At 40.9% G+C, this 27810-nt stretch overlaps 1 protein-coding gene across 2 annotated transcripts; it reads right to left on the minus strand.

Annotated features, from left to right (window-relative positions):
- Nucleotides 1-1213: 1213 nt before the first annotated feature.
- LOC114547286 (disheveled-associated activator of morphogenesis 1) lies at nt 1214-27581 on the minus strand. Of its 2 annotated transcripts, none has more exons than XM_028566570.1 (26): nt 26891-27581; nt 20879-21083; nt 20642-20731; nt 19563-19634; nt 19198-19292; nt 17768-17987; nt 17268-17381; nt 16794-16904; nt 16315-16418; nt 16096-16162; nt 14980-15097; nt 14745-14883; nt 13546-13604; nt 12880-13067; nt 12160-12420; nt 10197-10304; nt 8886-8983; nt 7609-7693; nt 6986-7089; nt 5137-5228; nt 4732-4900; nt 4501-4608; nt 4080-4140; nt 3791-3925; nt 3365-3535; nt 1214-2354 (listed from the first exon to the last, which is right to left on the minus strand). In XM_028566570.1, exons 2-26 carry the CDS (start codon nt 21059-21061, stop codon nt 2151-2153), a joined length of 3156 nt encoding a protein of 1051 aa, XP_028422371.1. In that variant the 5' UTR covers nt 21062-21083; nt 26891-27581; the 3' UTR covers nt 1214-2150. The 2 variants fall into 2 exon arrangements, with proteins under 2 accessions (XP_028422371.1, XP_028422370.1); XM_028566569.1 differs by having other exon boundaries at nt 20879-21110.
- Nucleotides 27582-27810: the final 229 nt, after the last annotated feature.

Below are 27810 nucleotides of genomic sequence, written 5' to 3' on the forward strand. Positions count from 1 at the left end.
CACAAGGATCAAAATACCTTCAAGACAAGTCTATTCCTCTCTCCTAGCAAACAGACATAGTCCCGTCCAGCATCTGATGCCCGCTAAGTTAAAACCCTGTCTTTTTATCCATTTCTGTCCCATCTTCTGATGGTGCTGTCATCAGTTTGAATACAGTCCAGATCTTCTCCTAACACCATGTAGCACAACGTATGAAAATGTTACCTCGGCTTCTCCCATTCCCAGGTCAAGAGACAAGCTGTTATTGTTGGGATTTGCTACGTTGCATTCCATTTACCAAAAGTATACATTGGTTACAAAATGTTTTACGATGTTCATAATACTGAATACCTGTGTGTTCTTAATCTTCTGCAGACTTAGGGAGTTGCGTGAGAGCCGAGGCCATTTTCATAACCTGTGCCACACTTCTTAAGCTTGCAAAACACTGCTCCATTGTCGTCTCCGCCTCCTTCGGTCAGACGAGACCTTTCTCAGTTCCCAATCATTTCCCCAGGTGCCAATATCCCATACTCCCTTTATTATCTCTTATCAATTTAAAAACCAGATGGCCTCTCATAACCCAGAGAAGCAGAGACGACAAGGTCAGCTCATGAACTCTAAAGCCTCTCACTTTATTCTCACAAAATATATTCCTACAATTCGCCACTGAGCAACTCTAATAGGAATGAACGGGGCTCCGCCTCAAACGCTGTGGATTAATAGCCTCGTGAGACCGTCCTGATCTGGCGAGCTCCAGTTTTCCACTCGCAGATCAGTCTGGCATCTTGAGGCAGAGAAAATTTGGAGCCGTTAGCCAAACGACCGGGCCAATCAGCGTTGGTTTTGAGGTGGGTTAGGTGGTGATAGACCGATGGTTTATCCAATCAGCTAACCAGTATTATCAGCCAGCGGTAGCCCTAATTCCGTTAGCCGCTCGCTAATGCTTTTTTTCTCTTGGATCCTTCTTTTGGAATATGGTCCGGGAACCTGAAATGGTTCCTTTTATTCCTAAATTCTCGTTACACAAACGGCAAATATCCTTTACCAACATGTTGCTTGCATGCTGAGCTTACGAGCTATGCTTTGCCTGCAGCAGCAGGGGCGGGCTTGTGGTTGTATTTTCATACGCTTCGTGGATCTGATTGGTTGATTTGGCCCGTCTATCACCAACATAGGTGATAGACAGATGGTTCATCCAATCAAATAACCAGTATTCCGCCCCTTCCCAAAAGTTCTCCAACGGAAAGTTCCCAGATGGATATGCCGAGCAAATGCGAAGCAATCCATCTGGCGGAGTCAGGTTAGTGGATTAATGACCCAACTCAGTGGCCGCCCATTGGTTATTTGGCCATCTATACATATTTGATTGAAACGCTAGGTAGTGTTAGACGCTTGATGTCTAGTCTATGGAAAAGCTACAGCTGCTGGTGAACAAGCCTCGTTAGGGGACTGTAATTCTTATAAATAACACACCTGGACTTTTGTATATACTCGTATCAACTGATAATACTGATCCTTGGTTAAGAACCGTCCACACCAAGAACTATAACAATAAATATATTCCCAGACGGCATTTCAACATTTATTCGCGGTTGAAACAACGTCAGGGACCAAGGTTGAATCGCCATTGAATTTAGTTTCGATTTTGAACAGTGAATCTATGTTTGTTAAAGTGTTTGGTTCAAAATTATTTGAAATATAAAAAATGAATACATCAACTTTAGTGCAATTAAAATGCAATTTCTGCAGGACACAATTGTGTAGATATTTACAAACTTTTGTTTAAAGTCACTTAATGTGACAGTTACTAAATTATAGTTTTTCTATTTGGTAGGTTATAAATTTGACATTATATAGGGTTACTATAACACGATAAGTTATCATATATCTGAGAACATATATGTCTTTTTTTGTTACTATTCTCTTTCTCCTTTTAAAAAAAACCAAAAGAACATAAAAACCCTCAAAACTGGCCAAAGCAGACTGAGACTGTTTTGGCAATTATTATTATTCAATAATTATAAAAGCACAAAAAGGAACAGTGTTCTGCTTCATGTCAATACATTAAGATACATTCATGACGGTTCATAAATTACATTTTAACAGCTCCAGTGTCTGCTTTTCACTATACCAACAAACACAACACATTCAAAGGGTTAAATGGTGTCCTGTTACTGGTTCAGTTTGGTTACGGCTCTCTCCCGGCTGATGTCCACCAAGTTACCTCTCCGCTGTCTCCTACGGTCCATTTTGGACAGATCCTTATCAAACACCTCTCCAGAGCGCAGAGCGGACACCAAGTCATCGAACTCACCGCCCTCCTCCTCTTCATTGGCTTTGCCTTTCCTTGCCTTCTGTTCCCTGTCTTTCTTCAGCTTGAAAGAAAGACACAGATTATGTCAGGAGAGGATGGATGGATGCAGTACATGTATCCATGAAAAGAGGTGATCGTCAGGCTTTGTATCCGTTTATATAAACCATCAGAAGTTGGTGTCAAATATTTTCAATATTTTTCTAATGACTGAGTGAAAAGGTCATGAGCGTGTCATAAATGGTTATGACATAACCCTTCTTTTAGTTAAGTGTCATTCGGTTTTTGCCATGACAAGTTATGGTTAGGGTTAGAGTTAGAGTTAGGGTTCATGTGTCATACTGTGTCATGTCACTCTTATGTAGATACCTGCAAGTAAAGTGTTACCCACTTTTTTTTATTCATCTAACCACTGCAACCATGCCTGCAAAGCATTCTCATCAGTGGGTTCGTATGAGATCGTCTGAAAATTTCGTAGGTTCCAATTTGTTTGATATCCCAAGAAATTAGGCAACCGCCGCGGTCTTCACAGTTAAATTTAGCCGGCAAATGGTTACTTTCAGCCGGATGCCAGTTACCATGAGGTGCCAGTTGTTTCAGGGCCCGTTGCTAGTTGAGTTTAGCCGACAAAAGGTCACTCTGAGCCGGCTACAGGGCGCCGCGAACAGCCGCAAGATGACAGTCCGATTGGGGGCTGTGGCAGTTGAGTTTAGCCGACAAAAGGTGAGCGTCATGCGGCGACGACAGTTATTTTTAGGCAACAAAATGACTAGTTAAGTTTAGGGAAAATGTCGTGGTTTGGATTAAAACACTCCCAATGAACGAACACGCGTTACCCGGGTGAAAGTCTTGTTTTCCCCGGGTAAGCGAACTCTGCTCCCTGGCTTGAAAGCATGTTTTTTTATGACCCACCTCCCTACGTGGTCCCCAGTGTTCTTACAGGAGCAATACATGTGGGGCATACAGCAAGAAATACATGGAATACATACAAATTACAGAGCTTAACTTTGACTTCCATAGTTATATGTAGGAATGGTCATCTCTCTCTTATCTAAGCTGATAATGTCGTCTAACCTGTGCCTCCATGAGTGCCCGTCTCTCCTCTTCCTCCTTGCGTCTGACCATGTTCTCGTTGTCCTGCTCGGCCTCTGAGAAAGCTGTGAGGAAAGTGTCAAAGATCCCAAAGAACGTATCCGGCTGCAGGTTGGACGGGTCTTCTCCAAAATGTCTCAGTGCCTTTTCAAACTTTAACAAGAGAAAGAATATCTTTATTCTTTTAAAATAGTGCAAATAGTAAAAGTCAGTAAATGGCAATAAAGTGGCTTAGAGTTAAAACATTACAAAAAGTAACCGACAGTAATTTAAATAGTGTATATAACTTTGATGTGCAATGCAGTATTAAAACCTAAACAGAAGTTATCTCAGGACACTTTACAGATAGAGTAGGTGCGACAAAGGGAACGTGAATAACATAATAACTGTCATCTGTTGGCCACTCACCACTTCTTTGGCCTCACTGAGAGACTCCTCTACATCAGAGAAGCTGAAGGAGGCCACAGTGATGAACTGACTGACCACAGGGACAAACTTATCGGCAAGACTCCGAGAGGATTGACCCTGCTGGTACTGTAGCTCCTGGACACAGAGAGACAGACACATTGATTTGAATATTTTTTTCATACATGTATCTTTGGCGCAGTCTTCACAACGGATTTACAGGTTGTCTGTCTATTAAACATGCTCCGATGATAATGAACAACTTTCCAAGCACTCTACTGAGCTCACTCACCGCCTCAACACTTTTTAGGCCAGATCTCAGATTGCCCATGTCCTTCTCCAACTCTGTCATACTGAATAGACGGGGGGAGAGGTAGAGAGACACAAGGCACATTTTTTAACTGCTTTTTGTTCAAATTTGTAGTTTTAGCTGGGGTAGAAACCGAACAATTTCTTGGGGCACAATCAGTGCAGTGAGTCTTGTTGTCACAGTGAGGTTGCCAGGTTTTGTACCGTCCCAGTGATGCTGTAAAGAGCCTGTACACTTAGTTAAAAAGGTGGGATGGTTAAATAGACTGCTTCTAGTTTTATAAATATGACTACAACAGGTTCACAATATTTTTTTAAACCATATTATTTCAACAGACTTCATTGTGCATGTATTACTTCAACAATGTGTGTGTGTGTGTGTGTGTGTGTGTGTGTTTTCTTACTTGACTTTAGCAGCTTCAGGCACACTTTGCAGATCTTGGCTGAAAGCTGCAACCTTAGGGAACGTCTTTTTCAGTACAGTGATCATGTAGTGGAGCAGAGTGACGTTTCTACAAAAACACACACACGCCACATAGTGAACATTTAACTTCACAGGTCCCTGGTTTTGTTATTGCTGGATTTGCTTTTTTTAAAAAGGCCTACGATGTACAGAGCCATGTTGTAAACTGCACCTGTCAATGCTTGACTTGGTGTCAGCTATCTTGTTGAGACTGGACACTTGAAATCCGTAGGCGTTTCCCCGTTGTCCTTTGTTCATGTAGTTCCCGAAGGCCAGAACCACCTCTAGGAGCTGACGCAGCGTCCCGCTCTGTAGCAACTCCCTGGACGCAAGACTCAGAGCTGAAACCAAGGAGACAAGGAGGGAATGTTATGTATGTTCACAGACAGCACTCAAACCAATACTGTAATAGTGAATATCTTATAATGTGTTAAGCAGGGGATACAAAACAGACTTTAAAGAAACTTTAAGAGAGAAATGCATGCATCCATATTCATAACATCTACCTCAATTTCAAATGTAACACTCCTCTCAAACATTTAATGTGAACAAATAACCCTTAGGGATAGAAGAGTACCTTTGATTTTAGGTTTGACTTCAGCTACTCTTTCAGCAAACTTCTTCTTGAAGTAGAGAGACTGGAGCCTCTGTTGATAGTGGTTGATGCTGGGTGAAGACAGAAGTTATATGGCAAAACAGTGAATGTCATTGGCAACTGTAGGGGGTGAAATATTTTGTACATCACTTAATATAAATACCTATGTGATGAAACTTACAAACTTCTTTGCAGATCCTAAATAAAAATGTTGTTAAGTTTAACCCTTAAATGCTTGCCTCGGGTCTTTGGCAACCTGCAACTATATCACACTCAGTCTGATTCATTCATTTTACTCAACTAAACTACCTGGTATTTCTCAAACTATTAGTGTCTAACAATGTTTATAGCTGTTTCATTTCATTTATTTTATTTATAAAAGGACATTGCACATTAATCAGTGTTAGCCGGCCTGCTAATTTTCAACTGTAGACCTGTAGAAGTGGGTGTAAATGTCACATTTTCAATTTCTGAAAGCTAAAAATGTTACGTAATGCACTTCTGATTAAGCACACAGGCAGCTTAGTGGCGACTACTTGCTCTTTTCACACCAATCATTAATGAGTTTCCTCCGTAGAGAGCCATGACAGGTGTTATGGAGGGGTTTGTATTTTTTTCATGTGTGCATGTGCCTCCTCCCTCTCTTTTCCAGGTTAGCTGGTGATTGCTGAGTGGGCACTCCTGTGTGATAAAGGAGAGAGGCAACCCCACCCCCTTCTCCTCCTTTGTTCGTGACAGCTGGCATGTAGCGTGTGCAGATGATTTTGAAGAACTGCCTGATTGATTTTTGTTACGTATTTTTGTTACGTACCCACTTAACATTTACTGTTACTCCCTAATTCCTACTCGGGACGCAACATATTTCGAAACACATATATCCCGGACGAGCCTCCAAATATGTTATGCCCCAAATAGGAATTGAGTGTGTAATCATGGATGTTAAGTGGGTTAGGAGAGCAGAAAAATATGTAACAAAAATGTATCAGGCAGAACTTCAAAACCAAAATCAACTACAAACGAGACAGGTCAGACGTCAAAAACAAAGAAGGAGAAGAGGGGTCTCCTCCCTTCTTTATCGTACGTGACATATTTGGGGACTCGTCCGGGATGTACTGTATGCAGGGCTTTAAATTGACAGCCGCCAAACCGCAAAATGAGGGTAAAAATGAATTTTGGCGGGTAACATTGTAAAGTTGTTAGCCAATTTGGCCGGGGATGAATGAAGCAAACAACACTGCGTTTGTTTGAATCGGTCGGCTGCCGAAACGATGCAACATGTCACTGTTGCCTGATTGGTCTGTTTTCCGCGAAAAATATTCAGGCGGGTTTGTGTGTGTGTTTGGCTTGGAAATGTAATCTTTATCACTGCTTTTAGTACTCATCCTACATTTCCCATGAACACTTTGTTGTGATGTGTGATACAACCGTTGGCTACATGCCTAGTGTGCGTGGAATCGATTATGAGCTATGCTGAAATGGAGAAGACAAAAGAAATGGTACAAAACAAACCAGAAGAGCTGAAATTAAGTTGTAAAGCTAGACAAACGTGTGGCTAGTGGAAAATCTGATTGGCTGGCAACTTAAAAATCTACCAGCCATGTTGGCTGGTGATCAAAAAAGTAAATTTAAAGCCCTGACTGTATGTGTTAAGGAATTTATTTATTCCAAGGGAGCTGAGTGAACACAGCAGAACTGGAGAAGAGAGGGAGGAGGTATACATACACATCAAAAAATACAAACCCCTAGGTTTATGTAGGTGTATGTGTGTGTGTGTGTGTGTGTGTGTGTGTGTGTGTGTGTGTGTGTGTGTGTGTGTGTGTGTGTGTGTGTGCTCATGTCATAGAGGAAGCGGTCAGCTTTGGCCATACGTTCCAGCTCATGCTTGTGTTCTTCTAACAGCTCAATGTCACTCTTCTCAGGAACAAACTTCAGGAGCTTCACACAGACACATAAACACACAACAACTGTCACATGTGCATTTCATTTCAAAAAGTTCTTGTATGTATTTATTTATCAGACATGTCCCAAAATAATAATAAGAATGTTTCAGTCAGAAACAGGCATCATAGTGGCTAAACTGATCCAATATTATCCCCAAATCCTAAAGTGAATTACGCTGCTAAAAACATCTACCATGGAACATGTAGATTTATATCACATTATCAATATATGTTGTGATGAAGTACATCGGTACAAAAGCCAGTCACCTGACATTGTCTATGGGGAAAAATAAATTGGACTTTTACAGCTGGAACTCTCAACAGCTGACGTGGCAACTTTCTCCCAATACATTGATCAAAATGGAAATGGCCATGGAGCATCTCCTTTGTGTTTTAAGATTGTGTTGTGTGTGTGTGTATGTGTGTGTGTGTGTGTGTGTGTGTGTGTGTGTGTGTGTGTGTGTGTGTGTGTGTGTGTGTGTGTGTGTGTGTGTGTGTGTGCGTGTGCGTGTACCTGCTCCAGCATGTCTTTAGGTAAGTCTTCTTGTTCATCCATGGTCAGGATGGCATGGCGGATCTCCTCATTGGTCAGCTTCAGCCTGTAACACAGACACTGGGATGTTTTATTTGTGTGTTTTCTTTCTAGTTTTTATTTTTTACATTTCAATGTTCTTTTATACAGCACCTTAGTGGTTTTTGTACAGTACTTTGGTCAGCTTAAGCTGTGTTTAAATGTGCTTTTTTGGGGGGAATAGGGATCTATCAGAGAGGAGTTTATTAGACTATAAAAGACAGATTAACTAGTTTCTGCTGCTGAGGCTTTTAAGTTTGACTGTAAGGAAAAATGCCTGTCTCTGTGTTTGAACTTAAGCTGTACCTGAATCTTTAGTTAGTGCCATAAGTTAGTGCAACTGTCCAACTGGAAAACAAACATATGGTATTATAAAATGTTACTGTTGAAAAAACAAACACCATGGCCACCTGGCCTTATAGACACCAAAAGTAGTAGTGCATTGAGGCTGGTCATAAAGTTGCAATTTATTGGCAGGAAATTCCCCTTAAACAGCCAACAATAAGGTAAATACCAAAGGTGAACAAAGGCAAGTTCATGATATCCAAGTTTACGATGATGTTTCACCTCAAGCAACAATGGCCAACAATGTGCCTGTAATTTATTGCTGTATCTATTCATTTAAAGTGCTCATATTATGATTTTTGGCTTTTTTTCCTTTCCCTTATTGTGTCATATATCTTTTTTGTGCATGTTATAGGTTTACAAAGTGAAAAAGCCCAAAGTCCACCCCAAAGGAACTTAAAAACCTCCAACAGAAAACACTGTTCACCAACTGCTCCAAACAGCTCTACTGTAGTCCAGCCTTTACTTCAGAGACAAACATGGGTCACTTTGTAACACACGTTATAATGCTCGCCTAGCTGCTAGCATGGCACGCCCTCATACTCTGCTTCTGACTGGCTAGTAGTCCTTACCTAGCTACTGCACATGTGCGACTCCCACCAAACATGGAACAGAAGTGAGATGTCTCACTCTGTAGCTAAAACAGAGAGCTCAACACACAGGGAGAAAATAGGAGCTGCAGCCATGTGCAGTACAACACAAATATGGTGTTTATTAAACAATGTAAACGTATTCTGATATAACCTCTAAATACAATTATGAACCTGAAAATGAGCATAATATGAGCATTTTAACTCCTATTCCCCTGGAAAACAACCCACATGTAGGTTTTTCATTCATTCATTCATTCATTCCTAACCCTTTCATCCACTGACCGTGAGAGCAGGATGTTACAGTTCTGTGCTCGGCGACCATCGATTACTGACAGCTCCTTGACCTTCTTAGCTAAAGCGAGGTCGTCCCCTGCATCCTTCTGTTAATACACACAACAGAGTTAAAAGGCAAAAAGAATGCAATACAATATAGGCTATAGGCTAACATAAGACTGGGAACATTTGAATCATGACAAAATTATCATCTCAAGATAACCGTTTTGAAAAATAAACATTAGTCCAACAAAATAGAACACTTTATTCATGAATAGATTGTTTCACTAAGGGGGCTTTCACACCTGCCTCCTATAGTTTGGTTGGATCGCACTATAGTTTGTTTTCCCCCTTGGTGCGGTTCGTTTGGGCAGATGTGAAGGCAGCATTCGCACTTGGATGCGCACCAAAACGTGGACCAAACAAACAAAACCGAACCAAGGGGAAAACACTCCTCTACAAACTCATCAACTAATTTGGACCACAGCAAAGGAACTACAGGTGTGAAAATGCCCCAAGAAGAGAGAAAATGGCGATAAACTCGAATAAAAGCATCTAAAAGAAAACGGACAGAAACCTTTCACACTGACTCCAAAGCGTAGTGATTAATCAACAAAACAAAACAAAACGCTGAAGTCGCTCTGCCTCTCTCTCCTTCTCCCTCATTTCATTCCTCGCTTCTCTCGTTGACAGGATTGTTGTGCTGCTCTAGCTCTCCGTCTCCATCACTACACTGTTGCTCTACTTTTTCTGTCTGCGTTCTCATCTTCCCCTCTTCCATGCTCCTCCTCATCATCATCCTGGATAATACCATCTGACCTGTTGACAGCAGACTATCTGAGTTATGAAATGATACATTGCACTGTGCAAGTGTCTGCATTTCTGAATAGGCTCATACCTTCTCCTTGTCAAAATACAACAAGATGCTTGCTACGAATGCAAAAAAATGCAGAAAATCAAACCCGATCCGCATATTTTTATGACGGATGGAAGTTTCGCAGGCAGTGTACAAACGCGATTGACACAACGTGAGGTCGGATTCATTTTTTAACGTCCGAATATTTCGGACTCAGTGTGCAAAGGAGTTTATTGGTGTTTTAAGCCCCCAATGTCTCTAGGACTAAGATTAGACAATCTCAAGATCACAGTGCATTGCTTGGACTTATGTTTGAATTAGTGTGAAGTCTGAATATCTGTGACACAATTAAAAAGGCATATATGAATGGATGGAGTATGTGCCAAAGACACAAAGAATGAATGAAAATGAAGAGAGAAGGGCAGTGTTGCTGAAGTCATGGCAGGGATGTCAGGGTGTAATACTTGTGGTTTCTGGTAAGCTGAGAAGGTCCTCTGGAGCTCGTCCAGATCCAGGACTTTAAACACCTTGGCATCGTCGATCTCTTTCCAAATGGTTCCATTTATCTTGTTCTGAAACAAACAAGCAATGCAGTTTGTCAACATAATGTTAATTCAGGGTCCAATTAACATGCTTATTTCAACTGCATCTCACAGCTGTTTACTCCCAATGGAGATTGTCAGCTGCTGTTTGGCGTTTGCTGATTAGAGGATCAGTCTGATGTTGTACTTTGTTACTGTCATTTAATTCCATGAAAAGACCAAAGGCTTTTTCCTAATTTCCAGTTTGTACATCCCTGATTCCTCTCCTCGCCTCCCCCAGTCAATCTTTGCCAGATAAAGCAGGGGATGCTTTAGGGCCATGGCTACACACCGACTTGTCAACTAGGACAGAAGTTTAGCAATGCTAACCATGGCACTGTTTACATTAAAATAGACCTGAACCTGTTTTTGGGTGCTACTTTGGGTGTACTTTGACCCTCTCACTCTGTGTTTCACTTTTTTTTTAAACAGCGCTAGCAGGTAACAGTTACGGAGGTCCGCGTCTACCCACCAGTAAAGGGTAGGGTATACTTGATCAGATGGTGCGCGCACTACGAGCATGCACGGAGATGTTGAAGCTCAACGCATTTTTTGTTGCAGTATTCTCCGAAACACTAGGGGGCGTACAAACAAAATAATCTGTGAATAAGCAAGAAGTAGTAGAGAAGAGAAAGAGACTGTAAGTAAAGGAATGCAGGCTGCCTGGCAATGATAGTAAACACATCAATGTTAAAACACAGACGTAGCCTGGCCGGGTTAGCTCAGTTGGTAGAGCAGGTGCACATATATAGAGATTTATGCCTCGACGCAGAAGGTGCACGGTTGGAGTCCGACCTGTGTCGTTTTCCTGCATGTCTTCCACGTCTCTCTCCCCTTTCTAGCTGTCCATTAAAGTGGTAAAAATGCCCAAAAAATAATATTAAACACTGACGTAGCGCGAAACATTACAATTGTATCCACTCTGATCATTAACGTGATGTCGTTTATCTCCAAATCCATATATATCCAAAAATTAAGTGTTTTTTTCAAGGTTGATGGGAAGCCAACACAAGGGTTAAGCCCCCCCCCCCCCTTTAGCATTTGCAACCATAAACAACACTGGTTTGCCACTTCATCCTCCACAGCTACCCCTGCTTGTTCAAAAACCGTCACGTCCGGTTTCAAAAAACCAAGATGGCGTCATCCAAATTGCCAAACTCGAGGCTTCAAAAAAGCAGTTCACAAACCAACGGGTGACATCACTGATGGTGCGTGCAATCATTTTACAGTCTATTTTCGTTATGTAAGACATACTGACGGACTATACAGTACAGGCCAAAAAGTTTGGACACACCTTCTCATTCAATGCATTTCCTTTATTTTCATGACTATTTACATTGTAGATTTTCACTGAAGGCATCAAAACTATGAATGAACACATGTGGAATTATGTACTTAACAAAGTGTGAAATAACTGAAAACATGTCTTATATTTTAGATTCTTCAAAGTAGCCACCCTTTGCTCTTTTTGATAGTGCTGCAAACCCTTGGTGTTCTCTCAATGAGCTTCATGAGGTAGTCACCTGAAATGGTTTTCACTTCACAGGTGTGCTTTGTCAGGGTTAATTAGATGAATTTTTTCCCTTATTAATAAAAAAAGCTAAAATATAAGACATGTTTTCAGTTATTTCACACTTTTTTGTTAAGTACATAATTCCATATGTGTTCATTCATAGTTTTGATGTCTTCAGTGAGAATCTACAATGTAAATAGTCATGAAAATAAATAAAAAAACGTATTGAATGAGAAGGTGTGTCCAAACTTTTGGCCTATACTGTATTTATGTGTAAAAGTATAATGACAGCAGTAAGATCAGTACCAATAGACCTGGCAGTAGGAAGTGTACCTCGGGCAGTTTGCTCCAGTTGAAAGACTTCAGTGGGTTAGACGGCTGAGGAATATTCTTCTTCTGGGCACTTCCTAGTGAAACCCCGAGTGGAAGAGGTGGAGCAAGAGGAGCCACGCCAAAACCTGGTGGGCCTCCTGGAGGCGGAGGAGGAGGTGGTGGTGGAGGAGGAAGAGAAGAGGAGGAAGATGGGTCTTGACCAGGACCAGGAGGAAATAAACTACCCGAAGTCACAGGAGGTCCTCCTGGAACACTAGAAATCTGACAAGAAAACATAACATTATTCATTATGAACGGATGACCAAGGCGTGATCATTGTGAAGCTGGGATCTTGTAAGAAAATGAAAAGAAAATATTTTCAGGTTGTAGATGATTCAAAATATTACACAAATGGGCAAAAGCCTTAAAGGCAGGGTTGGTGATGTTGAAAAGCTAGCAGGATTAGAAAGTAGCATAACCCCTGCATCGCCACTTCATAGCGGAAAAGGGGCCGCAATTTTACTTAATTTTTCTTCAACACCCAATATTATCATACCAAATGATCAAAAAAAACTTAGCTTTTGCATTTTTGTTGTGGCTTTTGCATTTACTGTTGCAGCTTTTGCGTTCATGTTGTAGCTTTTGTAATTGCATTTTGGCTTTTGTGTTTGTGTCTTGCCTTTTGCATTTGTGTTTTAGCTTTTGCGTTTGTGTTGAACCTTCTCGGCCACCGTAACTCACCGAGTTGAGCTGCTGCAGCCGAGCCGACAGTTCTTCCACTTGTAGTCGGGCTTGCTTGTGGTCGTTGCTCTCTCGCTCCAGTTTGTCTTTCATCTTGTTCAGCATCGCCACCATCTCTTCTTTCTCCTCATTCTTGGCCTCACACTCCCTCTCTTTCTTTTCCAGACGCTGCTGTAAGTTCTGATGCTCTAGAGAGAAGAGAAGGGGAGACAGCTAGTAACGTTCAAAGTAAACGGTCATTCTTGAAGGCAGAGCTGCAGAGCTACAGATAATAGACCTACAAGCATTGTGACTTTCTGCATCTTGACCTAATTACCGTAATGTGTTCTTCTAGATCACATTGCGTGCTTGGACCCTTATGTACCAACTTGCAGGTCTAGTTTGTATTGTTGATTACATCGTGAAATAAAAATTTTGGGGTGACTTAATTACAACCAAAAGAAAGGATTGTCTTTTTTTTCAGTATTCTTTTGTACATAGTGACCTGCAGTGATTATGGGAGGAAAAACATAGCTTGAAACTGAACAGTCCAGCCAAGCTCTCCATCTTCACCTTGTTAACGTAACAGGATGCGTCCGACTGAGACGCTAAAGGAGACTTTGGGAGCGAGACTGTGTTGGATGTCACAGTCTGATCCCCTCCGCACATTACAGTGGGCGTGTTTACCTTTCCTCATTTTATCAGCTTGTTCTTTCCATTGTTTGACCTCGTTCTCCTGGCTGAGCCTATAGGCACACAAACAAACAGAAAACACACCTAAGTTTTCGGGCTACGTCATATGCTGGGGAAATTAACTGTATGCATCACATATTTTCACGTTTCCTTTCCTTGCACTGAAACTGAGCTACCATGCTGTACTTATGCCGCGTTCTATTTACCACGGAACTCGGTTTTAACGAGGTCAAAGTCGGAAACACGCCCCCTGACCTCGGATTTCCGAGCTCGGAACTCGTACAACCTCGCGGTAGCCCGAGTTCAAAATCCAACATGGCTGCCTCCTGTATCAACAGTTGTGAAAGCTGCAGTAACATAAAGTTATAAGCACTTCTGTCTTATTTGTGTCGTTCACACAGGCATGTCCAACTTCTATCTGTGGACATGTTGTTACGCTGTTTGCATGCACAAAAAGCGGCGTAATGCGTTGTTATCAACTGGTTGCTAACAATAGCTAACCGGGCTAGAGCTAATGAAAACAATGAAAATCCGACTTTTAAATACAACGCATTCAACTCGGGTATGACGTCATTGCCAGTTCTGGCTTCCGAGTTCCGAGGTAAATAGAACGTGGCATAACGTGTGTGGACACGGCCCTTCAGTGCCCTTTTATGTGGATAGGTGGGGCGTTTATGCTAATTATGCTCAACTGTCACACGCCTTGAATTATCGAGGACAAAAGGATTCATCACTATAGGAACACGTCATGAATCTAGGGCCACGTGTGATAAATTGTATTTGAGTTCTGAGCTTAAAGTCAGAATTCAGATTTTTTTTATTTTTAAGAATTCTGACTTTATTTTCATAATTCTAACTTGAAACTTTTTTTCACATGAGGCCCTAATCCTCTTCCGTATAAATCTGATAGAGAACTTTTCTCAAGAACAAAAGAATAAAAACTTACGGAAGTTGGTAAATGACGCCCAATAGTTACAGTACAGTTTCTGTCTCTATGTTAGACTTATTCATATGTATAATGTACTTACTTATTATAAACATATTATCAAAAATAACAAAACAATTTGTCTTAGATAGCTATAAGTTTATTCAAATCAATGTTGGGTTGTTAAAATATGAACTAACTGCAACAGCTGTAGAGTTTGCGGCACTAATGCTCATTTCCCAAAAGTTAGGAACCCCCGGAAACTTACATGCGCACAATGTTTTTTACGTTGAAGTCCTCCAGCGGAGCGACATCAGGGTTTTCACCTTTGTCCGTCTGCAGAACCAGCTGCTGAATTATCCGATCCAACAACACCCAGTACTGAAGGGTGTTGCGGTGCTGCTTACCTGCAGACAGACGGAAAGAGGAAGTCGAGGATCATTTCACGGACATTTAACACAAGGGTTAAAAAAACAAACAAGGAGGCAGACAGGTGGTCTTACGTGTCATAATGAGACAGTGCTGCAGGGCAGACAGGAGGTGAGGGTAAGCTTCAGTGTGGCTCAGATTTCTCTTTATCAGCTCAAACATCTGGCTGGCACTTTTAGTTTCTATATGGACCTGATGGGAAAAAAAGACATTTATCAGCAGGTTCATAACTTTTTGCATTTGATTTGCATTTTTTCACATTCTATTTGACATAAAAAAGAAATGTAATTCTAAAGATAAGCTAGTACATGTGTGATCTAATATAAAGGAACACTGGCATATGTTAGTAGAGATGGGTGGAATGGAGAAAATCAGATATCACGATATTCTTGACCAAAAACATCTCTTCAATATTGATATTCTAGGGTTGACAATGGGTGCTTTCACAAAACATTTTTTACAATGAGATTTTAGACAAATAATCATCAATAATGTGATGACAAAATAAAAAAAAATTCCTGCTATGTACTGACTGTGTTTACATGCGTGCACAAAATTAGAGTGATGTTAAAAAAAATCTGCAATTCTTCAAATGATTATTCCCTCAAAATGTTTCACAACTGATTTTCTGAGAAATTTGAGTTAAAATGTGCTTGTTATTATCAATTTAGACAATGTAGATGCGTATCACGATACTGTATATGATTTCATCACGATATGATTCCATTGAAAGACGATGAATTATGTTGACGGTGCCTGGGTAGCTCACTTGGTAGAGCGTGCAGCCATATACAGAGGCTTGTGCCTCGACGCAGCAGATGCGGGTTCAATTCTGACCTGCGGCCCATTTCTGCATGTCGTTTCCCCTCTCTCTCATTTTTAAAGCTGTCCTATCTAAAAATTCCACACAAATGATCTTAAATAAAAAATGATCATATTGAATTATTGCCCAGCGTTGTCCAGAGTTGTAAAACTTGGAGCAATACTATATGCAGCATATGTTAATATGTTATTTTGATTTCTAAAAATTCATAAAATCCCCCTTAAGGTTGTGTTGTTTATCTGAACTAATGTAATGTTGTTAAAAATCATGTATGTGTTAAGAGCTTGGATTTCAGCTAGTTACTGAATCTAAAGGATGTAATGAGAAAACCTTTAGACAGTATAAAGGTTTGTCTAAAATGACTTACAACATCAAACTGTTTGGACATCTGAAGCTCGTCTTCGTTCCTCAACATCTCAAAGTAGTCCAGATGTCTGGAAACAACACACACACACACACACACACGCAACAACTCAACTCAAAGTCTGTCAAAGTACACATATGTTCCCCTGACCTGTTAGTTACTTGTTAGTTCCTCGACACAGTATTCATGTTTCAAAATGCTCCTTCTGGTGCAGCTGTGTACCTGTTCAGGGTGGCGTTGTCATTGGAGTGTAGTTTGTCAATGATCGGCTGAATGCCCAACATCAGAAACTCGTAGCGCAAATGGATACGGAACTCCAGACTGGTCTGAAAACACACACACACACACACACACACACACATGCACAATGTAATCATATTCATCTATTTAGTAGACAATATGTAAAGATAGGACAGGTAAAGAAAGATACCGCGAGAAGTTGGTTGAGACAAACACAAAGGCAAACATTAAAACATGATGTCACTCAAAGATACAGTAGTTAGAGCTCAGCTACCTTGGTGTTTGCTCAGCAGTTATTATTTCAGCTTTTAAAGTACTTGCCATTCAGATGATTTATAGAGCAGACAAAAAAATATATCATATGGTGTTATGGTGCATCACAAACCAAGTCCTGAAAGAGATTTGACAAGAGAAAATGATTGTTTTTAGAAACCGAGAGAGACATGTAGATGGTTCTTCACCTCTCCTGCTCCCTGGCTGAGCACAGCATTGATGAAGGACATAATGGTAGTCTTCAGACTGACTTCATCTCTGTAGCGGCCTGTGGATCTGTCCAAGTCTGTCAGCAGGGTCTGCGCACAAAACACAGAACAGAACCGAAAGATACACCTTTATAAAACATATCCGTATGGATATGGACAAATGCTTTCGCTGCTGGTTGTGGATTCAAATAGAATGATGTCAATCACTTTCTGTCCTTAGAGGATGATTCCTAATTTTATTGTTGATTACTATAATCATTGACCACCTAAATGTGATGATATCTCCAGTAATTATGACAATTATAACAATTTAGAACATTTTGTCTATGGGAAGCCTAGAGAATTCTCCTCCCGCGGGTCTTCGTGTCAAGAAATGAGAACCCATTTCATCCACACTTCCATGTCATTTGCAAAAGATTAAATGAAGCACACACAAACAAATCAAAAGCAGACCTGAAAGCGCGTTCTCTCCAAGGCATATTTCTGGTAGTGCATCATGGCTTCCAGTACTTTCTTGTGGCCTCCTGGCACCAAACATACTGCACCAAGGATCTCTAACACCGCAACCTAGGGAGAGAAAGAAGAACGGACAATTACAAAAGAGAAGTAGAAAGAATTTCATGATTAATAACTGCAACGTGGGGATTTTAAAGGGCCAAGTTCAAGTTTGACCTTAAAGAAACAACAAGTTTGTGTGTTCCTAACTCTAGGGTGCCAATTGCTGGGGGGGGATTTCCCCTTTTCTGGTCATAAATTAGCGCCCCCTAGCGGTGTCAAAGATAATTAAGTGAAATGGGAGGCGCCTGAGCTAAATGTCAAGTGTCATAGCAAATGGTCTGAATACTTGTGTCAATGTGATATTTCAGTTTTTTCTTTTTAATGGATTTGGAAAAGATTCCAAGATCCTGTTCTTTGTTTTGTCATTATGTTGGTACTGAATGCACGGTATGTACCTTGGTTTTGATGCTTTCAGTGGTGAGACTTTGTGCGATGATATTAATGCTCTCGCAGTGACCCAGGACGTGAGCTCTGCCCTGAGAGTTGTTCATCAGAGCTTTTATGCAGCCGATCAGAGACGTGTGGACCTGAGAGTTGCTGGTCTCGTAGTCCATCGACTTCAGGAAATTCAGGATGCAAGACAGGCCATCCAGGTCGATGAATCGCGTCACAAACCTGGTGGACATACATCAGAATGGCACATTAAGATTCTTTAGGTCAATGCAGTCACTGGAATGTGAAATTAAGCTATGGCGAATCTCTAAAAATACAATACAAGAGCGTTATGTTAATCTGTCGCACCAAAGGGAATCAGACTCTGAAATTTCCGGCTTTCAAATTGGCAGTCAATGATCTCAATGTTTGTACTGTATGTGTTCTGATGCTGTAAAAATGTCTTTGTTTAAAGGTCCCATGGCATGACAATGTCACTTTATGAGTTTTTTTAACATTAATATGAGTTCCCCCAGCCTGCCTATGGTCCCAGTGGCTAGAAATGGTGATAGGTGTAAACCGAGCCCTGGGTATCCTGCTCTGCCTTTGAGAAAATAAAAGCTCAGATGGGCCGATCTGGAATCTTCTCCTTATGAGGTCATAAGGAGCAAGGTTACCTCCTCTTTCTCTGCTTTGCCCGCCCAGAGAATTTGGCCCACCCATGAGAGAGAGACATCATGGCTTTCAAACGAACAAAGTGGCAGTTGGTCAAGGCCACACCCCCACCCTCCACCTTGCTCCCCCCCCTCTCTCCTCCTCAATAGCTACAGACACAGAAATGGCACATCCTAAGGAAAGCTCATTGTGGGACTGGCTCTAGTGGCTGTAATTCTGCACCGAGGCTGAATTTCGGGAAAGAGACTTCAGATACAGTATTAGGGGACCACTAAGGTCTATATAAAAGAGACTTCAGATACAGTATTAGGGGACCACTAAGGTCTATATAAAAGAGACTTCAGATACAGTATTAGGGGACCACTAAGGTCTATATAAAAGAGACTTCAGATACAGTATTAGGGGACCACTAAGGTCTATATAAAAGAGACTTCAGATACAGTATTAGGGGACCACTAAGGTCTATATAAAAGCATCCAAAGAGCACCATGTCATGGGACCTTTAAAGCGTGTTATCCAACATCAGATTCAGTACTGTTCGTTGTCAGTGTCAGATATGAAGACAGTGGCACAAAGGCCTATTTCTAACAGTAAAGATGATGGATATATTTATATATTTTTATTTTTAGATATTTTATATTATGAAATTGTACTATGCCCCTTGGTTTATATATGTATTAAGTGTTGTATGTATTGTGCTGTCATTTTATTGGACCATGAGCCCGTAATAAAGTCTTATGTATGTCTACATTTTCAGAATAACGAGCAGGAATTGTACCTCATTGGCTGTGTCCGCAGCGCTGTCTTTAGACCGTCTACGATAGTATGCCTCCCCTGCTCCCCCTCATCCTCCAGTGCCAGCAGAGTCCTCCTCTGGAAAAGAGAAGGGGTCAAACTAAATAGTGCCTCACAGCGCTTCACATATGAGGCAATAATGAAGAGAGTTGGGCTCTGTCCCTTTGGCTCCTTGAACTAAATGTTGGTTTATAATGTAGGACTGTTGCACTCTGTGATATCAGCTGAAATAAAGATACAATAAACTACAATAGCATTTAAATTAACATTATCATCAATGTGTTTAAGGAAATTGTTAATAAAGCAAACTCTGTGAATCTGTGTCTGTGAATAAACTGTGTTACTCACAGCAGCCATGGACCTGAGCTGGTCAATATAATACTCTGGCCATCTGGTTGCTCCTTTATTCTCCTCTGCCTCCTGCAACACACACACACACACACACACACACACACACACACACACACACACACACACACACACACACACACACACACACACAGGTCAGGGTAGTCTATATAGACAACAGTTCATTTCCACGATAATCACTGGATGTTGCGCAGGGTGTCCCTCACCTTCCTCTCTCTATGTGGAGGCTAGGGCTGCTCCCTCTTAGTCGATTAGTTGACTAATCGGTCATTTTGGTCTTAGTCAACTTAGATTTCTTTAGTCGATTAGTCATGTTTTATGCTTTTTTCATGCTGAATGACTTATTTCCAAGAAACGTACGAGCACATCTCTGGTAAAACACAAGAATGAAAGTGGTGCTTTTGCACGACTCTTTGCGGAGAAACTCAGATTTACAGATCTGTCGATTAAATCAACTAATCGATTAGTCGATACAATTGAATGAGTGTTAGTCGACTAAGAATTTCTTCAATCGGACACAGCCCTAGTGGCGGCGTTCTTAAACTCTGTTCGCTTCGGGAAATAACAATAAACTTTGAGCCAGCAAACTACACGCTGAAAAGTCTTGGCAAAATTTGAAGAAAATTTGGATGGTGCAACAAGGCAGGCCTACTTGGTTCTGTTGGGGAATGATTACTCTCTAACTGGGACGTTTTGGGAGCGATTGGCAGAGATTGCTATGGGCAAACTACACATTGCAAAATAGTCTCTGGAATATGTATCACTGCTCTCACCTCTCTCTGAGTTCAGGCTTTTCTCCCCGCGCCTTCCGGTTTGACCATTTATATTCAATTCAATGTTCAATTTGTTCAATAAAAGAATGCTGGATATGATTTCCTTTCGTTTGTTTTAAATTCAATAAGAAATGTGTTGTATCTGAGCAGAATACTGAAAGAGGCTGAACTAAGCACTTTTATTATCAGTTTATTACTCGCATGTAATATCGTTATCGCGATATTCAACAACGTTCTCTCATATTTTCCTTATGTAATGCAGCCCTAGTAGTTTAACTTTCTTACCATTTTCTTACTACAGTACAGCTGCCATTTCTTCTCTGCTGGCAAAGAAAACATGGTAGCTCTGTGCTCATCTGTAAGGTCCAGTTCATCCTGAAGTAGAAGAAAGAAAGAAAGAAAGAAAGAAAGAAAGAAAGGATGGGAAGATAGAGTGATGAACATAAGAAAAAAGCTATTTGAATGGATGTTTGAAGGCACATAGGAATAATGTTTGCAGTAGGAACGTGGACTTGTACTCACCACCAGCTCAGTGAACATAGAGTCCAGCTCTTGAAGGGGGGGCATGGGCAGGGTGGGCTCCAGTGCAGCCATAGTGTTCATGTTTTCACACACGGTGATCTCTGGTTGGTCGCTGTCTTTGTAGCAGCAAGGAAACAGAAAGGATAGGCCACGCCCCTGGCTGGGCTTCCCTCGGGACGCCATGGTTACTTTGGCGAAGTATTGACTTAAAGAGGAACACCACAGTTATATTCTGGGATTGGAAAAAAAAAACGCTCTGGGTTGTTTGCATTTCTTTAAACCAGGGATGCACCGAATCCAGGATTCGGATGAATATTTTCCACCGAACCAAACCCTACACTTGCACTACGCTGGTCGACGTAATGACGTAATGTTTACGTAGGTGGAGCGTTCAATGCAGTAGGCTGTGAGAAAGTGAAAATGGAACTGGTGAGCAGAAAAAGTGTTGTTTGGTTCAGTCTAAAGAAGGCCATTCAAGTCCAGCTACATGTTCAATTTCAATGCCGATTGGTCCGGTGGTGGCGAGGATCCTAAACAATACACAACATGGCCGCTGTTACATTTGGTATGAAACATCTGAAAGAATATGAGTTGTGCAATGTTGTTTTCTTTTCTTAATGTGTTTACTGTGTTAATGGACTGAGGATGGGAGGAGGAGTCGGTATTCGTTTTCGGATTCGACAGAATCTTAACCAGTGGATTCGGTATTCAGCCGAACCCCTTTGTATCAGTAAAAACCCAGTAGTATTTTTGAATGACCGTTTGAATGACCAACGCAAAAATTGTCATTTTGCGTCATCGGAGGCTTCTTTTTTTTTCTTCGTTTTTTTTTAGCTGTAGTCTCTAGCCTTTGGCCAAAAACGCCTCAGATGAGGCAAAATGACGATTTTTGCCTCATCTGAGGTTTTTTTCCAGACACACAATAAAGCTAGCTCTAGTATCAGGGGGACATGACATTCAAAAATACTACCTGGTTTCTACTGATACAAAGCTTAATGCTAATCGGTATCCCTTTAAACCAATCACAATCATCTTGGGCGGCGCTAAGCTCCGGTCCCAGCGACGGCGGCTCTGCAAAATAGTCTCAGGAAGGAACTTGTTTTGGAGGAACAAATTTGCTCTGACTTTGAATGACGTGTTGATAAGCTGCTAAAAAAATGTAAAAAAACAAAAAAAACTGAGCTAAAGGAGCACACCCACTGCACAAACAGTTGTCTCCTATCCATCATCACAAACATGATCAATCACACGCACAAACTAACACACACACACACACACACACACACACACACACACACACGGGGCGGCTGTGGTTGGTGGTTCGATCCTTGGCCCTGCAGTCCCATGTCAAAGTGTCCCTGGCCAAGACACTGAACCCCGAGTTGCTGCGCATCGGAGTGTAAATGTGTGTGAATGATTATCTGATGAGCAGGTGGCACCTTGTACGGCAGCCTCGGCCACAGTGGTGAATGGTTCCTGTATGTAAAAGCGCTTTGAGTAGTCGTTCAGACTAGAAAAGCGCTATATAAGAACAGTCCATTTACATTTACACCCACACACATTTGGGTGCCACAACTGGAACAGGTCTTGTACACAGCTGAGTCATAAGGTGTGGTTTTGTGCACTTCTTTCTCACAGTCCTCCTGCGTCTGATTATTTATTTTAGGGTTTGAAACAGCACTTTGGTATGTTGGACCACGAAAAATAGTTTCAGCGTAGCTGTGTGAAGAACAGCAACATCCTCAGGTCCTCTCGCAGTCATACAGCAAGTGCTCAGAGTCCCAACTAAATACCTTTTCCCGTACATGTTCTATCACATGCTGTAGACGGCGGCCAAATGTCGGCGACTGTGTCCCTGATTAAAATGACTTCTCTGGGTTTGAACATTGTTGGAAACATTTGGACAATGTAAGTACACAACTCAACAACATATATAAGAGGGGTCTATTCGTTTTTCAAGCATTTTAATGCGGAAATGTTACATATTAAATCTTTAAGTACAGTACAGTGAATGCAAGTGAATGTACTTGAACCACCGCTGGATATTTCTGCAGTAAAATGGTAAATAGAGAAAAGGTCTGGAATCTCCACAATCTCCACAATCAGTAACATTGATCCATGGGGGGGAAGGAGTTTACACCTCTCATTCCACCTGCTCTGACATTTCAGAGCCCCTAAATCGGAGACCTTTGGAAACACTTCTGACCCGTTTTGGAACTTGGGGGTTGTGTTGCAGTCTCAAACGGAGACCTTTGGAAACACCGACACTGACACCAATGTTTCGCCACCTGATTGGGTCTTATCAGTGATGATTTCTCATTCTCTGAGACTAAGCTACTACATGAAGCAGATAATAAAAAAAAAAATCCAGCTCCTCTGGCACCACCGACAGCCTGTAGTGCGATTTGCAAAAATCCACCGCTCCCTGTTCAGATGCACCAATCAGGGCCAGGGGGGGGTGTCTAACTGCGTGTCAATCACTGCTCATGCACACGCATTCATTCTCCTACACTGCAGCCAGTATATTACTGTAAATTCAAATAATACAGTAAGAAACTATGTCTATTTACAGTAAGATAGCTCAAATTTAAATAAATAGATAGTATAAACAGTACTGGCCAAGCTGCTGCCAGTATATTACTGTAAATGTGCCAGTGTCCTTGCCTCAGTCACGTAACTGTGTCAAAGTAAGAATAGCAATGGTTGCTACAGGACTCTAATAACGATCAGCACTGTGTGTGTGTGTGTGTGTGTGTGTGTGTGTGTGTGTGTGTGTGTGTGTGTGTGTGTGTGTGTGTGTGTGTGTGTGTGTGTGTGTGTGTGTGTGTGTGTGTGTGTGTGTGTGTGTGTGTGTCTCTGTGGTCATGTTGTGTATATATTGATGAACCGGTCAGCTCAGAGTTCGAAAGGGTTTAATCAATACTTTATGGATCCCTGGAGGGAGAGTGTGTTCTCTCTCTGGCCTCGCTTCCACTCGGAGGTCAAAGGTCAGTGTCAGCGACAGAACAGCACGGTCTCACCCAGTGACAACTGCAGTTAGAAAATGTCTGCTTCCCAACAACGATGCGGGTTGTTCAGGGGTGGAAGAAGTATACAGATCCTTTACTTAAGTAAAAGTAGTAATACCACATTGTAAAAATACTCTGTTACAAGTAAATGTCTTGCATTGAAAATATTACTTAACCCTTGTGTTGTCTTCCATTCGGCCATGCAATCGTCCTCCCGGGCCAAATCTGAAAATTCTAACTTTTTCTGATGTTTTTGTCTCTTTTTTTCGACACTTGTGGCCCTTTTATCAATGTTTTGGCGCTTTCTTTGGACGTTTAACGGTTCTTTTCACCTCTGTGTATAAATACTGCTACACCAACTTATTACTAGTTTTAGTCTTTGGAATTCATGGTCAGTAAATCTCATTTGTAGGAAATTATACCTAATTCTTGAGTTAAAAAAAGCAGAAATTATGAATTGTTAAGACTATTATTAAAGGAAGGATAATCACAGAAGGGTCAACATTCAGTCGGGATACTGTTTCGAAAAAAAAAAAAAAAGATAAAATGTAGAGATACGATTGTTTGTTGTACTTGAGAAGGGCGTTGTATGGAATCATCCGTGTTATTTTTTGGTAATCAAAATTAGGTAGTTAAAAAGATATAGACAGATGTAGGCCGTTATATTGTTGGCTAGTTTAATTTATAATACTACATTGTATTTTATAAACTACATTTGTTTTGTGTACAAAAATCTTAACATGTTTGAATGGAAAACAACACAAGGATTAACTGTAAGAGAGATAGAGCATTTCCCCCCTAGTACATATATTGTATAAAATTAAGTTGTATATTAAATTGAGCCTATACAATAACGTGTAGGGCGGCCTAAAGCCTTTATACGTAAATTATTTGTGTATGCATAGAATACCAAGCTATTAAAATAAGAATTGTTCGCATGATTTTATAAATCATGTTTTATGTTAAACATACATGTGGCCCAGTGAATACTCAGGATGGACTGTATCTGTGGACAGTGAGCATATCATCAGTGGTTTTTTTTCACATATTGGTTGATTTATATTTGCTAATAATATGTTGGATTCATTCATTCAAGACATTTAAGTTCTTTGAAGAAAAAAAATTCAAACAATTTACAATAATTTGGAGGCCCCCATGCAGTAACTATGAGGACCCCCCAGGGGTCCCGGGACCCCCTGTTGAAGATTGCTGCTCTAAAAATGAAATCCGTAAAATAACAGAAAAAGTTCTGGCGGCTTGTTACCCTTTTACTTTGTCTTGTCATTAAAAACAGAAATGTTGTGTGTAGCTCCAGTCAAAATACAGAACATTTCCTGTCATTTGGAAATATCATACTACCCCGGCTCAGTTAGTAAACTGGCGTTTCTGAAAACGCTGGGTAAAAAACTTTCAAAACGTCAAAAAATAAAATAAAAAAACATCCATCTAAGATGGATGGATGGACGTAAATAAATGACAAAATGTCGTCAAAAAGCACCAAACGGCGAAAAAAGTGACAAAAGTGGACTCCTGAAGAGTTGTCAGAGCACAAAATGATGCAATTCGAAAAGTTAAAAAACAAAAATACAAACCGTCTATGGACAGTTTCTGTTAAAATATACAGTCATAAAACTGTTAATACACAGATATTTCTTACAATCCCAGTTGGGAAATTAAAATTTCCCTTTGTGAATTGGAATCAAATTGATTCAGCAAATAATTGGCGATACCCAGCCCTAAAGATTATTATTATTATAGTAAGTGTTAAAATGACACAAAAAAATGTTTTAAGGAATGAGCATTTAGTTTTTTGTAAAAGAGTGGGTTGTTCTGGGGGAATTTGGACTGATAATAGTTCTATTCCTCAGGTCGTCATTCTGTACATCCGAGGGGTCAAACTCAGTTTCACTGAGGGCCAAACTGGAAAATCTGAATGACATCTAGGGGCCAGACATGTAGTTTATTGACATGCTTTATTTCATCGAAAAAGTCAAATATTATTGACTGTATTGCATGTCCCATACATTTTCACTTACAGTTCGCTCGACACAAAACCCTTAAAAAGTCAGCAAAAATCAAGTAAAATAATCACCTGATTACATTTTTAAAAGCAGGCTACCACACAGCCGACCCACAGCCTGAATATGAAAACTCTCTGCTTCTGTGGTCTCATGATACGTTCCAGACACAATTTTTAGCCCGTAAGTTACGACTTCAAGTCACGACTCAGCGTTCCAGTCATCATCCAGATAAACTGGGATTGAGTGAAAGTCGGTTTAGTTATGTTTATGTGCAGCAGATTTGTGCGTCTGATGATAAAAAATAATGACATTTGGCACACCGTCAAAGCTGGCCCGCTAAACATTGTGCCGTTGGCAGGGTTCAAGTTAGGCTAACTAAACGTTATAATTAGTTAGCGCTAGCTAATACTAACGATTTCTAGTTGGCGACATATTTTGGGCTTCATTTAATAAACATAACCTGTAGTAGCACACAATCATATGTGTATTGTTTTGATTACAATGTGCGGAATTACTTTACGTTGCCTATTTATGTCTATTTATTTCTATTTCTCACCGTTAATCACCGGCGTCTGTACAGCATCAACAGGGGTCGCCATCGTTGTTGTGTGTGACGTCAAAAACTGTAACTGGGAGAACAACAATCTGGTACGAGTTCATGGGTAGTAAGTTACGGGTTTGACTGCCGTTCCAGGGCTCTTTCACGGGTAGAAGGTTGTGAAAACACGAGTTACGGGTTGCCTGGAACGCGCCATCAAAGTCGACAAATTCAGTTTTGAGTGTTGCGCAAATGCAGTTTTATAAAAAACAGTTTTCCATCTTTTTTTGGTTTGGCGCACATCTGTGGCCAAAACGGTATTGTGAAGCTAAAGTGATATTGCGGGCCACATCAAAATGTGCAAGGGGCTGTATTTGGCCCGCGATCCTTGAGTTTGACCCATGTGCTCTACTTAAAGTGTGTGGGATCATCATGGGTCTCTTACCTTTGTGATCCACTTCTATGCGATGCGGTGAGATGCCGTGTTCAGCTCCTGGCAGTGTGTGTAGTCCATTCACATCAGATCAGATCAGTCACTCACTCTGCTCTCACTGAAACTCTGATGTCATTCCCAACATTAAAACAGCACTGAAGACTACTGTGACTTTCTTCTGAGAACATGTTTGACATGTTCTACATAATGCAACAAATAGATAAAACAGAGAGATACAGAGTATGAAACAAGGAAAGAAAAAGTCAGAAAGTTGTACTGAAATCTTCAACTCCAAAGACACAGATTTAAACTTTCCTAAGATGACAATTACGACGAAAAATAAACACAGATACCAAATCTGGAACTAAAAATCAGCTGGTGGCACTTTCACTTAGAGCTGGAGTTGAATTGAAAATGTCCAAACAGAAGAGTCTTCAGTTATAATCCACAACAAGTTTGTTCAGTTAGAATGTGTGTAGCCTAAATATAAAATCCGATGTTGATTCAGACAGTTTCTCTTAAAGTTTTGGCAGAAACTTGCAGTTAGGTGTCCAAGAAAAATACAAATCCTCTTAAATGTAACTCCATGCTATCTGTACAACACCTGCTCTGGTCTCTGTATTCTTCTACTTCTTCCTTTTTCCATTTTTTTGGAGTTTGGATCAGTGTCTGCGGTGTGTCTCTCTGTCCCAGGCAGGCAGAAACTGACAGTCTGTGCGAGAGAGTGGATTCCTAGTCCCGCCCAGACCTCACCCACTGCTTTCTGTGTGTCTGTGTGTGTGTGTGTGTGTGTGTGTGTGTGTGAGAGAGAGAGAGAGAGACATACGTGACAGACTCTGGACTCTAAAGTATTCAGATCCTTTACTAAAAGTAGGCCTACTAATACCACACTGTAAAAAAAAAAAAAAAAAAAAAAAGACTCTGCTAAAAGT

This window comes from Perca flavescens, chromosome 20, assembly GCF_004354835.1.
Source record: "Perca flavescens isolate YP-PL-M2 chromosome 20, PFLA_1.0, whole genome shotgun sequence".
NCBI classification, from domain to species: Eukaryota; Metazoa; Chordata; class Actinopteri; order Perciformes; family Percidae; genus Perca; species Perca flavescens.

What these genes read in the sequence shown, in the direction of transcription:
- LOC114547286 (XM_028566570.1), bottom strand. Translation starts at nt 21,061, where the DNA reads ATGGCGTCCCGAGGGAAGCCCAGCCAGGGGCGTGGCCTATCCTTTCTG. An exon ending in CTGAAAGCATCAAAACCAAG is followed by an intron (nt 17,382 to 17,767) that starts GTACATACCGTG and finishes TTCTCTCCCTAG; the next exon opens with GTTGCGGTGTTAGAGATCCT. An exon ending in CAGCTTACCAGAAACCACAA is followed by an intron (nt 8,984 to 10,196) that starts GTATTACACCCT and finishes GTGTATTAACAG; the next exon opens with AAGGATGCAGGGGACGACCT.